Source organism: Lissotriton helveticus, chromosome 12, assembly GCF_964261635.1.
Source record: "Lissotriton helveticus chromosome 12, aLisHel1.1, whole genome shotgun sequence".
Lineage (NCBI taxonomy): Eukaryota > Metazoa > Chordata > Amphibia > Caudata > Salamandridae > Lissotriton > Lissotriton helveticus.
The window spans coordinates 271,742,012-271,760,312 of NC_136073.1; the positions used below are offsets into that span (position 1 = coordinate 271,742,012).

Sequence of the window (18,301 nt, forward strand, 5' to 3'; positions counted from 1 at the left end):
TATCTCCCTTCTTAAATAATGGGACCAGTATGCTTCCCCTCCATGAAGAAGGGACCACTTTAGAAATGAAGCAAGATCTAAACAATGGAAAAAGTATCTTGCTCCATAGAATCGGGTCCTGCTTCAAAACAGATATGGGTAACTCATCAGGTCCCATAGCTCCGGAGGAGCGCATGTTTTTAATAGCTATTTCAATAGTTTTCTCAGAAGGGAAATCAATAGACAGGACAACTTCTCGCCCAGACCTACTATCCTCAGACATTATGCCATTCACATCATATAACTTAGAAATAAAAGAGGTCCATACCTCTTCAGAAATAGGGATGGGAAGGGTGCTAGCTCTTACTCCACATCCCTTACCAATTAAGGACCAAAATTCTCTAGCCTTACCATGTACAACAGCCTCCCTTAAACTTATCCATAGTGAGTCCTCTTTTTCTTTTTTAAGTTTTATTCTTAGTCTACTTCTCCTTCTTTTCAACAGAGATATTTTATTTGCTAGTTCACTAGATCTACATAAAAATTGCTCCCGCACTAATTTATTTATTTCCTTATTTAGGCAGAGCATTACACTAGGATAATAAAACTTTTTCCTTGGTAGACTAGAATTTTTTGCAACCGAGGTAATCTCTCTCATAAATCTTTCAAAGTAAATAATTTCGGAACCCAGCCAATCACTTAATTGTAGTATGGTTTTATGAAGAATAGACTGTACACCCATCTTGGCAATTGGATTCCAAAAGCATCTACCCGAATTTTTATGGAAGTTAACTCCTTTATTATAAAATGACCAGGGATCAGTGGGAGGCGGGTGTAAAGAGATGTTTATACTAATTACATTGTGGTCACTCAATACTGTTGGGAATACCATCAGATCCTGGACTAGCGGGAAGAAACCATAATCAGAAATCGCATAATCCAGAATTGACTCGCTATGAGAAGACCTATGGGTGAATTTAGCAGGAAAATCGGAGGGGAGCCTACCGTTTAGGATAAGCCCCTCCACCGCAAATAGTTCTTCCAACAATATCTTCCCTCTTTTGTTAGTTTTTATTTTATCTGGGAAGAGTAATTGTGGAATGAGGTAGGCCTCTTCTTTAGGTCTATTTCTAAACAAATCTATACTTGAATTAGAAACTTTGCAGTTCAAGTCCCCAACTAATATAATTTCAAGGGATGGATCAACATCTTTAATCTGTTTAATATAAAGAAACACTTGCTTCAATAAAACATTAAAACATTCTTCAGGGGGAATATAAGCATTAATGATTACAACAGAATGCTTATTACCAATACTATCAAAATTATCTATTGTAATTGCTTGAAAAAGATTACTTGGATCTACATAATGAGAACATTTCCACTGCAATTTATTAGACAAGAGACAAGCAATTTCCCCTTTTGGATGCCCTTTCTTTGAAGGGGAGGCTGCAGCCTCAAGCACAAAGAAGTCTTTCCCCGCGCATAAATTATTAATACACCATGTTTCTTGGATGCAAATCACATTAGCCTCCAGAGAGAACAAAAACTCTAGTTTCTCTGGGCTATTTTGTATCCCTGCTGCATTCCAAGATATAATTTTCAATTTATTGTTAAAGATGTTGAAACAATTTGGGATTGTCCGTAATTTTATTAGACAGGGCACCAGGGAGCCAATTCCACCGTTGATTGTCCTCTACAAGGAGCGCATTCTGATTTAACGGAGGAGGTAAAACCTGGGAAACCAAACGTTTGCCTTTTGACACCCATATCTTTAGGTCATTAAAAGAAGGAAGGTTCCCCTCTTGCCCATTGCCCTGTTGAATAGACTCATTTTGTGGAAATGTAACCTTTCCTGAAGGGAAGATAGGTAAAACATCGATTCCTCTACATTGAAAGTTCTCAACCTGTTGTAGTATAAGGTTTACAATAATTTTAGAGTAAAATTTCACCCTTATACTAGACACATTGTCACCACCTAACAGGGTAACCAAATCAATATCGCTTGATTGAATACGTTTTAAGGTCTCAAAATCTTTGAAACAATTAAGCAACCATGATCTATTTAAATGCAGGTCAGAATCAAACAATGGAAAAAAGTCCACAATTAGGGTGTCAACATAGATTTTTGATTCCTTTGACATCGATTTGTGGGAATATACAGCAAACTCTTCTGGTAACAGGAAAGGGGAAGCTCGAGGGTTAAGAGACCCTGATACCACCGGAATAGGTCCTATTATCTCTGTTATCGGAGGATAGGTCAACCTTCCTCCAACGTCAGGGGAATGGACTCCTATAGAAGCGGGAGACCCATCAGAAGGGACCTCTTCTCCAAAGGCAGAGGCAAGAGTAACAACATCCGGACTCAGGGGCCCAGTTACGGACTCAATAACAACATCATCGTTACCAGCTAAATCAGTAGGATCTTGAAAAATTATTTGCCTCTGTCTTTTCTTCCTGTATTTACGCACAGGTTTCCTTTTTTTTCCTTTATTCTTTTTAAGATTATCACTTTTTTCATTTTCTTTTTCTTTATCTTCGTCCTGAGGCCCTTTTTTCTCCATCGCAAAAATTGGAAATAACTCATTTCCAGCCTTTGCGTTTGGGACTATCATACTTTCATCCTCTATTTCGAGGTCAGAAACCTTTACACAATTAAGTGCGGAAGAAATGGGTATTCCAGTAGCCTCATTTTCTTGAACTTGCACTGGAGTGTTTATGCCGACATTTCCCGCAGAAGTTTTACCACCCTCCATTGCCCCTTGTGAATCAACCTTAAAAGCAGGATCAAAAACCTTTTCCGGGATTTTTTGCAACATAGCATGCAGTATTTTTGTAACTGCATCCAGAATACAATCAGAGCTTCCAACAAATTTGCCCAATAGTGAAAGTATAGAAGCCAGTAAGTGTTCCAGTGCAATCAAGGATTCAGATATGGGTTTTTCATCTTTATGATACCCAGAAGGAGAAAGAGGACATATGCCGGATACATTTAGCATATTGTTCCTGGAGACATTAAGTATGGAGGGCATATCTTGAGAATTTATGGAGGGAGTACTACTGTACAACAATAAACCAGAGGGAGTAGCTCCTACTGGGGACTTAATATCCTCTGGTAGGTTCTGGCTACCTTCATCCAAATAGCGCCCACAAAGCTCAAGATCAATACTTGACATAAAAGAATCACCCTTGGTACCCACCACAGGACGCAGACCTCCAGTCGGAATATTAGGCACAGTAGCTTTAAGAGCTGATGTCATATTATTATAATGCTCCCCCTCAAAGTTTGGATCAGAGTGCCTAATGTCGCTAATTGTTTCAGAGTTAATAAGGCAATTCTTCGTAGCAGACCCTGCATTGGTAGAGTCCATCCCAGCCAAAAAAGGAACTATTTTATCTTCCGCCCCCGCTGGATCCACAGATAGAACAACAACAGACTCTACAGTTCCATCGGCTGACAACACCTTATCAATGGGTTTTTCCCACAATTTCAAAAGCTGGCTTTGTCCCTTCAATAAAAAGTTATTAGTAGATTTATTTCTCAGGGGGTTGGATCTTGTCTTTACGCAAGACCTTCCCCCCAATAATCTTCCAGATCTAAGTTTCTTTGCCGTCATCCTCAACGAAAACCAAAATAAGCAGTTGAGACTTACAAGAATCCACTAAAAATGTAAATTTAAGATTAGTCCACAAGAATACTAAAATAGTGAAGGTGTGTCTGGAGAGATAATCCTCCCGGTAATAATGTCAAAACCGTCAGCATATACGATATACGGTGCAACTTGAAAATATAAACATATAACTTTAAATGTCCAATCTTAAAATGTCAATGACTTGGCCCAGCCCAGCCTACCTCAGTCACCGAGGGCCACAGAGGGGCCGCCCTTTGTCCGGGCTTGGTCCGGCGCGTCCCGCGCGCGTCCTCGCGGGACGAGGGACCTGCCCGTGATTTAAACGCCTCCTGGCGCGCTGTTTGCAGGCGTGCTCGTTGCCCCCTAAGGATGCTGGGGGATGTAGTCCGGCCGGCGGAGCAAAGCCCGGCCGGTCGGAAGAAGCAGGAAGCTGGCGGAGCCAAGCCCGGCTGCTGTGCTGCGAGGAAAGGCTTCGTGTCAGGCAGCAGAGTCAAAAGTAAGTTAAACTGGGAACTCGGCCCCTGCCCGTGATTTAAACGCCTCCTGGCGCGCTGTTTGCAGGTGTGCTCGTTGCCCCCTAAGGATGCTGGGGGATGTAGTCCGGCCGGCGGAGCAAAGCCCGGCCGGTCGGAAGAAGCAGGAAGCTGGCGGAGCCAAGCCCGGCTGCTGTGCTGCGAGGAAAGGCTTCGTGTCAGGCAGCAGAGTCAAAAGTAAGTTAAACGGGGAACTCGGCCCCTGCCCGTGATTTAAACGCCTCCTGGTGCGCTGTTTGCAGGCGTGCTCGTTGCCCCCTAAGGATGCTGGGGGATGTAGTCCGGCCGGCGGAGCAAAGCCCGGCCGGTCGGAAGAAGCAGGAAGCTGGCGGAGCCAAGCCCGGCCGCTGTGCTGCGAGGAAAGGCTTCGTGTCAGGCAGCAGAGTCAAAAGTAAGTTAAACGGGGAACTCGGCCCCTGCCCGTGATTTAAACGCCTCCTGGCACGCTGTTTGCAGGCGTGCTCGTTGCCCCCTAAGGATGCTGGGGGATGTAGTCCGGCCGGCGGAGCAAAGCCCGGCCGGTCGGAAGAAGCAGGAAGCTGGCGGAGCCAAGCCCGGCCGCTGTGCTGCGAGGAAAGGCTTCGTGTCAGGCAGCAGAGTCAAAAGTAAGTTAAACGGGGAACTCGGCCCCTGCCCGTGTTTTAAACGCCTCCTGGCGCGCTGTTTGCAGGCGTGCTCGTTGCCCCCTAAGGATGCTGGGGGATGTAGTCCGGCCGGCGGAGCAAAGCCAGGCCGGTCGGAAGAAGCAGGAAGCTGGCGGAGCCAAGCCCGGCCGCTGTGCTGCGAGGAAAGGCTTTGTGTCAGGCAGCAGAGTCAAAAGTAAGTTAAACGGGGAACTCGGCCCCTGCCCGTGTTTTAAACGCCTCCTGGCGCGCTGTTTGCAGGCGTGCTCGTTGCCCCCTAAGGATGCTGGGGGATGTAGTCCGGCCGGCGGAGCAAAGCCAGGCCGGTCGGAAGAAGCAGGAAGCTGGCGGAGCCAAGCCCGGCCGCTGTGCTGCGAGGAAAGGCTTCGTGTCAGGCAGCATAGTCAAAAGTAAGTTAAACCTACTCTAAAACCAATGTTTGAAAAAATATGGCAGACTGCGACAATTCCACGATCATGGAGGGGGGCAATAATCTCACCGATATACAAAAAAGGCGACAAGAAAGATCCAAGAAGCTATCGGTTAATTGCCTAATTAGACAACGAAGCAAAATACTACGTGGGCCTCTTACTTCAGGAACTAACATCATGAAATGAAATGAAATGAAATGAAAAGCATATTTATAAAGCGCTAGCAGCTGCCCTTAGGCGTCCAGGCGCTAAAATTACCATCAGTACTCAAAAAAGAAAAAGGAGGGGCGGAAGAAACATCAGCAATCCCACTTAATCAAACAGGCTTCAGGAAAAACATGGGGACAACCACAAACATCCTTGCCTTGTCACTCCTGATCGACTCAGTTCTAGAAGGAAAACAACCCTTGTACCTGTGTTTTATTGACTACAGCTCCGCCTTTGACCGCGTAAACAGAAATCTGCTGTGGCAAAAACTGAAGAGAATGAAAATTCCAGCAACACTACTGAACCAACTAATCCTCCTGCACAGCGATACATGGGTCCAGGTTAAACTAGGTACCGGCGACTTTTTAACTAAGAAAATTCCAACTAACACAGGAGTAAAGCAAGGATGTGTGCTAGCGCCAACTTTATTTAATCTCTTTATGGCCGACCTATCTACCACACTAAACGAAAACAACTCACATGCACCAAAACTAGGGGGCACTCAATTGTCTAACCTATTTTATGCTGATGACTTGGTGCTAATCAGCCGGACTCCGATCGGCCTACAGGGGCTCCTCGACATCACTGCACAACACTCCAAAACAAATAAACTCAGTATTAATTATAGTAAAAAAAAAGTCATGCGCCTCAACTATCGCAAGAAGAAACCAACATTCAGTTGGAACTTGGATAAAAATAAATTGGAAGTCACAAATAAATATCGTTACTTGGGAGTGACTATTGACCACAGGGGGAGCTTCAAACCGCAACGTGAGGAGATAAAAAAGAGAGGCTTAATGACAGCTGTATCTCTAAGGAACTTGAAAAATAAGATCATCGACCCAAGCTTCACCCCACTCCTAAAACTGACCCAAGCCAAACTGATACCATCCATTACATACGGTAGCGAAGCATTGAGAGGCAGGGATACCGGAACCTTAGAAGGAGTAATTACAAGAGCAATGCAGATGATATTTGGCCTCCCGAGATACACTTCTCCGGCGCAGATCCGACTCGAATTTGGGCAGGTTAAGGAAGAGCTTGCCCGCAAGGGAGCATACCTTAAGACCTGGCACAAAATAAGCAGAGGGGAAGCAAACACCCTCAACGCACTCCTCTGGAAAGACCTACAAAGCAAAGAAAACTGCCCAGCAAGACTCTTTCTGGAGGATGCAATAAAACAACTGGGGGTGAGTCAACTATGGGATCTGCAAGGGAGCCTGGCAGGTTTCAAAAAAGCTGTAAACAATACTGTTAGGAAAGAATCCCTCCTACAAGACAAAGCCTCACTAACAGAGCGAGCACATGGCTGGCTGACAGTACAAACCTACAATAAACTCACACCACAGGCATACCTTCTGACCAGCTTCACCAAAAAAACAAAAGAATCATTCCTAAAATTCCGATTAGGAGTATTACCCTCAGCGGACCATATGGCCCCTTGGCTGTTGCCCCCAACACCAGCAAACTGTCGCCTGTGTGGAACTCATGAGGAAAACATCGTACATCTCATTACCATTTGTAAAGAGCTGCAGCAAGACCACAGGAACCTACTGAGACCCCTATTCATAAAAAAAGGAATCAGGACGTGCAGACAAGCAACTCTGGCTTGCTTTAAAGGCGACGAAGTTCAAATGGCTTGCTGACTGGTAAAATACCTCGGAGCTGTAGAAAGCAGAATCAACACAAAGAAAGAACAAACGGACATGGACAGCACACCCTCAATACTGTGAGTGCCAAAAACATCAAACTGCTCAGAGACTTAAATTGAATTAAAACACTGACATACTACAACTAAAAGTTATGAACATTCAGGGTAAAGGCCAGTCAGTCTTCCAAAAAGGAATAGGCACTGCAATACCTAACTTTGTATAGGAATGAGGGCCAGGACTGACAATAGAAACCCTCTCCGTAGAAGGACACAAGCACCTAACGGCAGACGGACACTCCGTTCTTTTTAACATTTTTTAAACTGCACTTTGTAACATAGTTTAAATCGAATAACTCCATCATCTATGCTGCTATAAATATTTTTAATACCTTCCTTTTTTACTGCTGATGGTTTTTGTAATGGGTTTTATTAACTGTACAATAAAGTATTACTTACTCGCTCTACAATCCTTATTCAAAAGTCTTTCTTATCCTGTGATCATATATTTTAGCTATTGTGCCATATTTGCTGGGTGCATCTCCCTCGCACCCTTTCTCTGCCAAGATTAGAGCACCTGTCAAAAGACAATCACCCGCTACTTCAAGTAATTGGCCCCCGTTCTCAATCTCTGTCTCCTCTCTACATTTCAAATTAAGACTTACCAGAAAGCAAGTACACCTGCAGGCTCTCTGCAGCGTATATTGGCCGTGCTGTCCGAGTTTGACTCCTCCCGGAACTTTGACCCTCTCCAATACTTTTTCCGGCACACAAACTGAAACCACTGCAAGTGCACCCGTCGCGTTTAAAGTCCTGTGACTATCGCCATGTTAGAATGTAATGTGTTGTAATGTTTTGCGGTGCAAAGCCCTGCGTTTAAAAGATATTGCGGAGTAAAAAATGTGGGGTAATGGCATGCGTTGTAACGCATTTGTCGTAAAGGATGTTTACCCTGGGGTCCAGGCCTATGTGATCTATACCATAAAAACAAAAGTGTTTGTGTTGTTCTTGCGCCTTGCAACTCACTGCACGAACTGCCTTAGAATATCTGGGGTCTTCATTCTCTCTTTGAGAGCTCTTATCGTACTACCTTCATAGATGCGGTTACATTTGCATTCAATAATGTAAACAACATATTTTGTGCTGCATTTATTGTTATGGCGTATCTCATATGTCTCCCCATCAGCTCCACTAAAAATCTTTTTCTTGTTAGATGCCCATCTGCGCATTCCACAGTGGCCACATTTGTAGAAACCCAATATGTGTTTACTTAACCAATGGGGCGATGTCTTGTGTCTAAGAAAGCTCGCACTCAATTGTGATTTAAGTGTCTTCCCCCGTCTGAACGTGAACTCTGGTTTGTCTGATGTGAATTCCTCCAAAGTACTATCCGCATGTATCTTTCAATGTGTAACATGAATCTAGCTAACTCGCAACATCAAACACTCAGCCAGCTCACAATATAAAACCACTATTCTACTAGGACTTTAGAAACCTCTTCAAATTACATTACAGAACACCCCTCCAAAATACAACATAGAACTCCCGCACAAGGCACAGAGTGCAGCCCCTCTAACTTCAGTTATCAAACACACAGGTGTTTCTAACGTAAAGGAACCCTTTTAGAACTGACACTATCGATCACCCATTTAATCCACTTCATAGAACCCTCATTTCATTAACATCATGGAATGTGGTCCCATCAAACATAAGCAAACACCTATGAAACTCATACTGTAGAACACCCCTCTAACTCTCACTCATGTCACAAAACAACCACCCAAGCACATCACCTCCCCATTTCACATCTTTCAACACCCATCAAATTTAAATCGTTAAATGCTAATCTAATACACATTTAGGAATAGCCAATAAAACCACATTATGCAGCAACCATGCAGCACTTCTCATTGAACACCCATCCAAGTTGCATCAAGGAGCACCCTACTACCTATGGTACAAAATTAATTTAGGTTCAATGGCTTTTTAGTTGTTTTCTCTAAAAATAATTTCATTGAGGCTTATGCTTTAAGTACCAGTTGTGAGAGACAAAATCATGCCCTTTCTTTAGTGACTGCAGTGGAAGTTCGTATTGCGCTCCTGATTGCCAACGATATGGTGTGTTGTCTTTCAACTTATTGAAGTGGGAGGACAGTGGTGAGAAACTGCAAGGGAAAGGATGGACAGCCATGGTGGATCATCTCTGGGTGGCTTCAGTGAGCAGAAAAAGTACTTCTTTGGCCATTTGATTTTTTAAAAACGATTAGATCTCTTATGTTGTTGGGAGCATCATCCAATTTATCTCTCTTTTTTAGGGGCAAGAGCAATGGAAAGGCAGCTTGAGAAATTGTTATCTTGTTCTTTTTATTGGCAACAGGAAGGAGAGGTCACACTGCTGTTTCACCTGAGTGAGAAATTAAATGACCCTGGAATCAGGAGTGCCCTTGATATCAGTAACCTGACATCCATGGCATACTATGGCATCAACAGCGTCCTGCAGACTCTCCTGTCTACCTGCTCTGCAAATGATTGGACCACAGCAGAGGTAGGCCGTATGGGATGGCACTCATACTAAAATTTGCATTGATGACGTCTTCATTTTGCATTTTTATAATGTGCAACTCCATGAAGAAGGTGTTAGTGAGCAGTACAGAAAATAACGATAGAAATTGAGATATTTTTTTATAGAACATCACAAAAGACAACCAAGGAAACCATTTATTGCCAATGAAGAGTGGAAATGTGCCTCAGGCTCAGCAGTAACTTCTGTCTAGGTGAGTGTTCAATTGAGAGATAGTGATAAGAAGGCAGGTGAGTGAGTGATAGAACCATCAATATGAGGGAGGTGGTGGAAAAGTGTGAGTGGGTTTTGGTTAAGGGAAGGACAGAGGTGAGAGGGTAGCAGGAGTAGAAGTTAGAGCAATTCTACAAGGTAGCATTGTTGCAAAGGCAAGTAGAAGAATCCTTTCTAGCCAAATGCGCTTTTCTGTCCGTAATAGGATTAGTTAGATCCAGCGTCCATTTCACTGCACATCCTGTCCCCTCAGCTGGCAAACTGTGGTGAAGGTGCAGTTGGAGAAAGGTCAGCTGGACTAATAGCAAGAATTTCAAGCAACTTCTGTTTCAGTTTCATAATCTTTTATTCGGTTACCACTTGTTTTGCAACCATAAAAAGTACATAAAAATAACAGTAAATAAAGAAAAAGATTTCAGCAACAAAAAAAAAAGAAATACAGCAAAAAATATAACTACCCAATACATAACAAATCTGAAGTAAAATATGTGGACATAAAAAGGATTAACCAAGAACATGACGGATCTTGATACAAGCTTTTAAAAAGGTAGCTATGCACTTTGCAAAATATTCTGAGTCCAGGAACTGTAGAGACATAAATGCTGGGTAGCACGACCTTAGGCCAATTAAACGGAGGAGAGGTAAAATCCAGGTCTTTCGAGGTAACTTATAAAATTTACAAAAGAAGATAATGTGGATTGTTGACTGGATGGATACACCATCACACGGACAGTTCGTGATGGGATTCGACCAGCACTGTGTTTGGGGAAAAGAAATTAAACGAAAAAAAGAATAAAAACGAAATCTTGTCAGGAGATATTTCTCATAATTGGACAGGTAAAACGATAAGTACGGTTGCATGCCTTTAACGGTCTGAACTGTACAGATTTGAGAATTAGAGAGTTTTAAGATCTCAGTTGAGCCACGAAGTTCTCTTAGGTGACCTATACACATCATCTTTAGCTCCTTTCTCGAGATATCCTCCATACTAGGTGGGTCCTTGAAGAAGGAGCTGCGTCCAAGGTCTTTAAAGAAATTCCCCACATAAACTAGCCATGGAATCCTTTTCCAGTTTGTTAAATCCATACAATCTCTAATCAGGGAACGTGTTAAATGGCACTTATCTTTTGTCCATATACGGTGCCATAAAAGAATTGGTTGGGTACGAATGGTATCGATGACATAGTCCTTGCCTAACTCGTTATGAGATGCATAAGTCCGGGCGCTTTGTGGAAGCGCCAGCAAATACTTGACGAACCCATTCTCTATCGTCTGGATTCGATCGATTGGACCATAACCCCAAACTCCCGCGCCATAGGTGGCTACGCTGTGACACTTTGCGTAGTAGATCTTGAGCAGTTCCGTAGGAGCTGGTTTACCAAGTTTCCTGGAAAAGGAGACCAGGGCCGTTGTTGCTCGCTGGAAGAGAAGTTTTCTGCTAGCCGTGGCCTGTCGCCAGCTTAAGGTGTCATCCACCAGTATGCCCAGGTACGGGTAAACGGATGTTTTTTCCAGCCTTGTTTTTTCAACAAAAATTGGTTTGGGATTCTTGACCTTAGGGCCAATGTGCATAATAAAAGTCTTTTTTATGTTGACTTTAAGGCCAAGGGAGCCCATAAAAGAACAATATTTATTAAGTTGTTTTTGAAGTTGATTCAGTGTTCTAACAAGGATGACCGAGTCATCTGCATATAGCAGTGTTGGGATTGGGCGGTGATTAATCTGGGGTAGATCCTGGCTCCCTTCTAGCATGGCCGCTTCAAGGCCGTTGGTATAAAGATTGAACAGGAAGGGAGCCAGTACGCATCCCTGTCTAACCCCTTTTCTGATGGAAAAAGATGGGGAAAGATCGCCGTTAACCCCAAATCTGACACACGCCGTTGCATCGGAATGAAGTTCTCGAAGGAAAACAATGAGGGCTGAGTCCACCCCCAGATCGCTAAGGATTGCCCAGAGTTTGGAGTGCAGGACGCAGTCAAAAGCTGCGCTGAGGTCTACGTACACGAGAAAGCTGTTACCCCCTTTGGCTCCCGCATACTTCCCAATCAGAAGGGCAAGATTCAAGGCCTGCTCCACAGTCCCAAGACCCTTCTGGAAACCATTTTGCAGGTCGGTCATGATGTTATTGGTATGGGCCCAGGCTTGGAGTCGTTCCAATACCACCCGACCCGCAACTTTACCCATGGAGTCCAGGAGGGAGATAGGCCTGTAACAGGCAGGATCGTTACGATTGCCCTTTTTAAAGATAGGGAGCAGAATGGATGTCGACCATGATTCTATCAACCCAATCTTTGTTGCTGCCGCCAAGACCTGGGTAAGGAGTGGGGACCACAGTTCAAAGTTATGCAGAAAAAGGTCCAGCGGGACACCGTCAGGCCCAGGTGCCTTGCCGGATTTTGACGCTTTAAGGGCTTTAGTAATCTCCGCGTGGTTGAAGTAGATGTTAATCGGGTAGCTATTGCACCTCGGTTTACTTCCTTCATGCCAGTCTTCCCCAGAAGGATCAAGTTGACAGTTCCCAAAGATTTTTGAAAAATGGGTGACCCATTCAGCTGCCGACACTGCAACGTCTAAATGCTGCCCCATCGTTGAGTCAGCCAGAAAGGGAGATCTAATAACACGCCAAAAGAGGATGCTGTCTTTGTTATGACAGCTATCATGTAGCTGTGACCAAAGGTTTTGCTTAATTTCCCTCCTACGTTCCACTCTGGCTAAGTTGTAAAGTTTCCTCAAGTTGGATATTTCCAAAATATCCCTCGTAGTTCTGCAGAGGGCTGCCTTTAGATTGGAAAGGGCCTTACGGCACTTCGTGTTAAACCATCTTTCGGTAGTACACTTTTTGTTTTTATGTTTGCCTATGAGCTCCTCTCTAATTACCGCCAAGAGCTTCTGGAAACTGGCCATGATTGTTTGGGGAGTGGATGCCGCTCGGGACCTCAAGGGCTGCCGGGAGTTGTAGGCAGCCCCTCGCCACACTCCGCTCGGCGGCCCGGCTCAAGATGGAAACTGAGCAGCTGGGCGGCGGGAGACAGGCGAGAGGACCGGAGAGTCTCTGTAGCAGGTCAGATTCCGACAGCGTTTGCACAGGGGTCAACTGGATAGATTGTCAAAAAAAGGGAAGCAACTTCTTATTGTTTGGAATTTATCTTTATTGGATTTTAATAACTAAGAAAAACAATGGGTTAATTGTGGTTACTATCAAATTTGCATACATAAACCATACTATTGAATGACACCATGTCATCGACTATAGGCTAACATAGAAAACAGGCATTACATTTATTAATCTTCATTGCACACGGTATGATCATCATGGGGCATTGCAGGTTTATGCCAACATGTGTTGGCATGCATGTATTCCTTATATAACACGTTATAGTAACACACGATACACAAAGTAGACACATCTGGGAGGGGAGACAGATAAAAAGTGAGAAAACAATGCATAAAAGAGTAAAATATACATTTTGGGGGATGGGAAAACAATGGGAGGTGCCAATAGGGGACAGCTCGTGGTGTAGCACATAGTTTCATTGCCACAGTCACCAGTAAGGTACAGTAAAATGTGTGTTCCTTACATGGAGGCCAACCACCCTTTCGTTACTTAACTAGTATAGATGATCGCCAAGGCACATAAGTCACCTGGGCCATGCCAGTGCTCAAGTGACTTCTTCTAGATTAATCTTTACTTTGGTTGAGATGTGAATGAAATAGTGAGCAGCATCTTCCCACGCTGTGTGTGATGTTCCACAAAGTCCATTGTTGCCACGGCTTTCTGTCGTCAGTGGTATAGGTTCGCATATATTTCATGGGGATAACAGTTTGTGTGCCAGCTTCTCAGGTCTCTTAGATGTATTTTGTATAGTAGTAAACAACTTTATTTCCATGCCTGTCGTTAAATATCCGGAGAAGTCCATGTAGGACCTATTGCCCCTTAAAAAGGATTGTCTTTGATCCAGCACTTACTTGCTTGTACTGAGTCCAGAAACCTAGCAGAATTTAATGTTTCTATAGTTAAAGCACTTTTTAAAACTTTATAACTCCTCTGGCCTTTTATCATAATTTAGTAATATTATCTATCTTATCTCTAGGGAAAAGCATACATTCTGCAATCAGTGTTTAAGTTCTGATTCTTTGATTTAGAAGGCAGGAATAAAGGTGAATGTCTCTTGGTTAGCGCGTGCTCCTTCTGCTCTGAAACGCAACCTAAATGAGTGTCTCCTTAGGTTGTAACAGTAGAAGATAGAAAGGAAAATACGAAATCCTACCCTGCGCATGAACTGTTATACATAAACTGTTACATTTAAAGAAAATATTTTAGCACTAAGTAATTGTGCTGTGAAACTCAGATGACTAAATTGTGCTAATAAGTGCTAGATTTGAGGTTCTAGGTGGTCGCCACCAGCACTCGTCTTTGGGTACAGGAACATATTATCATCATTAAACTGTGACCATGAGCAAAAGGGAGAAAGGCAGAAAAAAGAGAAGGTTGGAGGAAGAGCAAGATAGGAAACATTGAAAAAGAAAAAAGGCAGGGATGGTAGAGGACCTGTAAGAGTGAGCTAAAGAGACAGGAAGTGGAAGGTGGTGGAAGAAAGTAGCATGAAGAGGATTTAAGACTTAGTGTTTGGCAAACCAAGCATTCGCTAGTGAGGGAAGAGGCCTTGTCAGAAAATTTTGGGACCCTGCACTAATGTTTTTTTCGATTTTACATTTTCGGGACTGGTTTCGATTGATTCCTCTTTCAATTAGGCCTTTCAGCCAATGGTGGTCATCTAATGAGAATATCTCATCATTCAGTCATATCTTAATCCAGATTTTTATCTGTGGGCAATCATCCATATGCAGAGACGACCTTTTCATTTCCTGTATGACATTTTGGGCGATCAAGCCGTACTTCCTTGTAATAATTTTTCTGCAAGGAATTGCGTGAGCACTAAGACTTCAGTGACTTGGACATCAATGATAAAAGGACGGCTTCAAGCCCTAATACACAGATAGGTTCACACCAAAATCCCAATACTTCTCCTAAAAACGATTTTTTTTTTAGTTTGGATCACCACTCACATATTCTTTTGGCTGTACTAGCGCTACCAAAAAAAAGCAATAAATAAAATCACTTCTGAAGCTCATGTGATTTTGATCATATAGTATTACATGCCTTTATTGTTTATTTTTTTTTTGTGTTATGCTTCATCCCCCGCACTGGCCTAATACGGTCTTCAAAAGATTATTCTTTTGTAAATGTATTTGCTACTGTAACACGAGAATTGCGTACACAGATGGCTGATTAAATGAGAGCAAATGAACTGCACTAAAGGCTCATCTCAATTCTCTTTTGTAAGCAGAAAATTGGATTAAATAAATGTACTGTTTATGTAACAGTGACTCATAAACCTGTCACAATACATTTCCTTTAGTTTCCTTAATATCCCTATCCATCATTACTAATAAGAAGTATGTATGCCTGTATGCGTTTATTTATTCTGCTATATAAGTTTCTACAGTGAATGTATGAACATAAGCCACTTGTTGGAACAGTAATGAAACTTTTAGTGCTCAAAGATTACATGCTGCAAGCCTTTTAATCCATTCTTTTGCTGTTATCTATTAAGGGTTCCTGTTTGTTTACCTCGCTGTGAAGTCCTGTGACACCCCCTCTGTCTGGTGCGAACTATAAAAAACTATTAATAAATAACACAAAATAAATTGGGGGGAGGGTCCATTAATTTTTAGTCTTCTTGAAGGAAGTGACGTTAGTGGCAGTAATGCAGTATTAACAGTGATTCACAGTGGATGCCTCTGCAGCTTACATTATGGAGGGCCGCAGGTGATTATTATAACTTTAGACACCACTTTAAAATAATTTAAATATTGAATGAGTGCATACTTTCTGTTCGTCGACTTAATCTCCAAGGATCCAGTCACATTAGATGTAACATTGCACATGCAGAAAGGAGGGTGAAACTCGTTTAAGCTCTATCTACTGTAACATGCAGAAGGTAAGGCTGCTTTGCCCTTGACAAACACCACACTTCCCCACAGCATGTTTGATTCTATTCCGGGTTTGGCGACCTAAAAAGGCCACAGTTAGGGGCTCTGCACATTTAGTGAGATTTCTATGTATTAGCTGGAGCATCAGATAACAGACCTTGAAGAAAAAAGAGAAGGATGAGCTCAGAAAATGGATCTCTTCCTAAAATGTTCTTGGTAGCCTCAGTATCTGCCATGGTTTATTTGACCACCAGTATCGCGATACGCTTCAGGCTGGAGTCTACCATACCATGGACAGCAACTGCAGGTTAGGAAATCCGCAACCACTAAAAGCACGGCTACCTTCCCTGAAGTAAGGGCATCCCTTCTGGAAGTCACATGTTCCGCTCCGCAGACATCATGTATTACGCAAAGATGCTCTCACTAAGGTATTGTCAATAACATAAATAGGAAAAGCAGTGGCAAAGCCAATACATCTGGCTTTAATGTGCTAACACATGCAAACACAGACATGCACAAATTTTGTTTAGCACATTAAAGCTAGACATATTGATTTTACCAATTTTAGGGGGCTATGGATTAACAAATATTGGCAAAACCAATAGGTTCCACTCAAGGGAAATCTATTGGTTTTGGCAATGTTTTTTAGACAGGTTGCCCAATAGCGCTGGCTGCTGTGCAACATGGCTGAAAGTAAAGAAAATAATAGCGCTATGAGCCAGTCAGTGCTGGTAGAGTTATAGTTTTTTTTTCTTTACTTTAAAATTAGCTAGGGAAATGGGAGGAAGGAAGAAGCAAGAAAGTTTGGGTAGAAAAACGAGAAAGGTGTCGACTGAAACATACAGAAGGTAATCGAGGAAGTATCAGCGAAAGTGACAGAGAAAGAGAGAGCGTACGGTGAAAATGAGAGATAAATGACTGTGGGCGAGCGGAAGCTGAGAAAGCCTGTCTGACTACAGCCTTGGTCTCGTCTCACACAACAATGATTATTTCAAACAAAACATTTCCTTGCTATTGATTTAGTCATTATAGCATGGAAAGGAAAAAAGCTGTGCCTGTAGACACCCTCAATGAGTATGAGGGAATCTTCTGGGTAGGCCTCAGTGTCAGACAAATGGTCTTTGCTGTGCTCCCTGCCACCCTAACTGTGGTGAGCTATGTGTGGAGAAGATCTGTGAGCAGAAAATCACAGAAACCTTAGACCACCCCACAATGTTAGCGCTTGGAAAGGTGGGGTTGATAAACCTAATTCAAAACAGCCTCCATTAACTCAAAGCACGGCGCTGGTGGAACGCATCTGGCCCTCCAGCGAGATTACACACAGGGCCATTAAAACCTGTTCAGTGTTTGGAAAACGCACAAATATGCATGAAACAGAATTAGCTCCTCCTGGTCAGCATGCCTCGATCTAGGACCTGGGCACAACTGCATTGTGTGAACAGGCTTTGAGCCACACGAGTTTGGCACGCTTTATTAGATCCATTTACCGATGTGAGAAAAATGGTTTTTACGCGACATTAACTAACCAATCAATCAATCAATCAATCAATGCATTTGTAGAGCGCACTTCTCACCAGTGAGGGTCTCAAGGCGCTAAGGGCAGGGGCAGCTATAGCTCGAAAAGCCAGGTCTTGAGGTGTCTCCTGAAGGTCAGCATGTCCTGGGTCTGCCGCAGATGGGCGAGGAGGGTGTTCCATGTCTTTGCCGCGAGGTGGGAGAAGGATCTACCACTGGTGGCCATTCAGGGGAATGCGTGGGATGGTGGCGAGGGCGAGGTTGGGGTGTAGAAGGACAGGCGTTTGTTGAGGTATGCTGGTCCGGTGTTGTGGAGTGCTTTGTGAGCGTGGGTGAGGAGTTTGAAGGTGATCCTCTTGTCGATCGGGAGCCAGTGCTGCTCTCTTATGTGGGTGGTGATGTAGCTGTGGGGGGCAGTCCGAGGATGAGGCGCGCGGAGGCGTTCTGTATGCGTTGGAGTCTTTTCTGAAGTTTGGTTGTGATTCCTGCGTAGAGGGCGTTGCTGTAGTCCAGCCTGCTGCTGACGAGAGCTTGGGTAACTGTTCTCCTGGTTTCGGTGGGGATACATCTGTAGACTTAGCAGAGCATTTGGAGGGTGTTGAAGCAGGAGGAGGAGACGGCATTGACTTGCTAGGTCATTGAGAGCGTTGAGCCCAGAATGAACCCCAGATTGCGTGTGTGGTTAGAGGGTCAGCTCTCACCAGGAGTCGTCCCATGCGGAGGGGGTGGAGCCGAGGATGAGGACCTCCGTCTTGTCTGAGTTCAGTTTTAGTTGGCTGGTCTTCATCCAGTCTGCGAAGGCCTTCATTCCCTCGTGGAGGTTGGATTTGGCGACGGCCGGGTCTTTGGTGAGGGAGAGGATCAGCTGTGTGTCGTCAGCGTATGAGACGATGTTGAGGTGGTGCGCTCTGCCGATGTCGGCAAGCGGTGACATGTAGATGTTGA

General features: G+C 43.7%; 1 protein-coding gene across 1 annotated transcript in view; it reads left to right on the top strand.

Moving 5' to 3' along the window:
* Window positions 1-18,301, top strand: part of LOC144798005 (polycystin-1-like protein 2) — a 365,276-nt gene that overhangs the window by 39,670 nt on the left and 307,305 nt on the right. Inside the window, exon 5 of the mRNA XM_078668796.1 lies at window positions 9,431-9,598. Coding sequence (XP_078524922.1) covers window positions 9,431-9,598 — 168 coding nt within the window. The remainder of the gene's footprint in view (window positions 1-9,430; window positions 9,599-18,301) is intronic.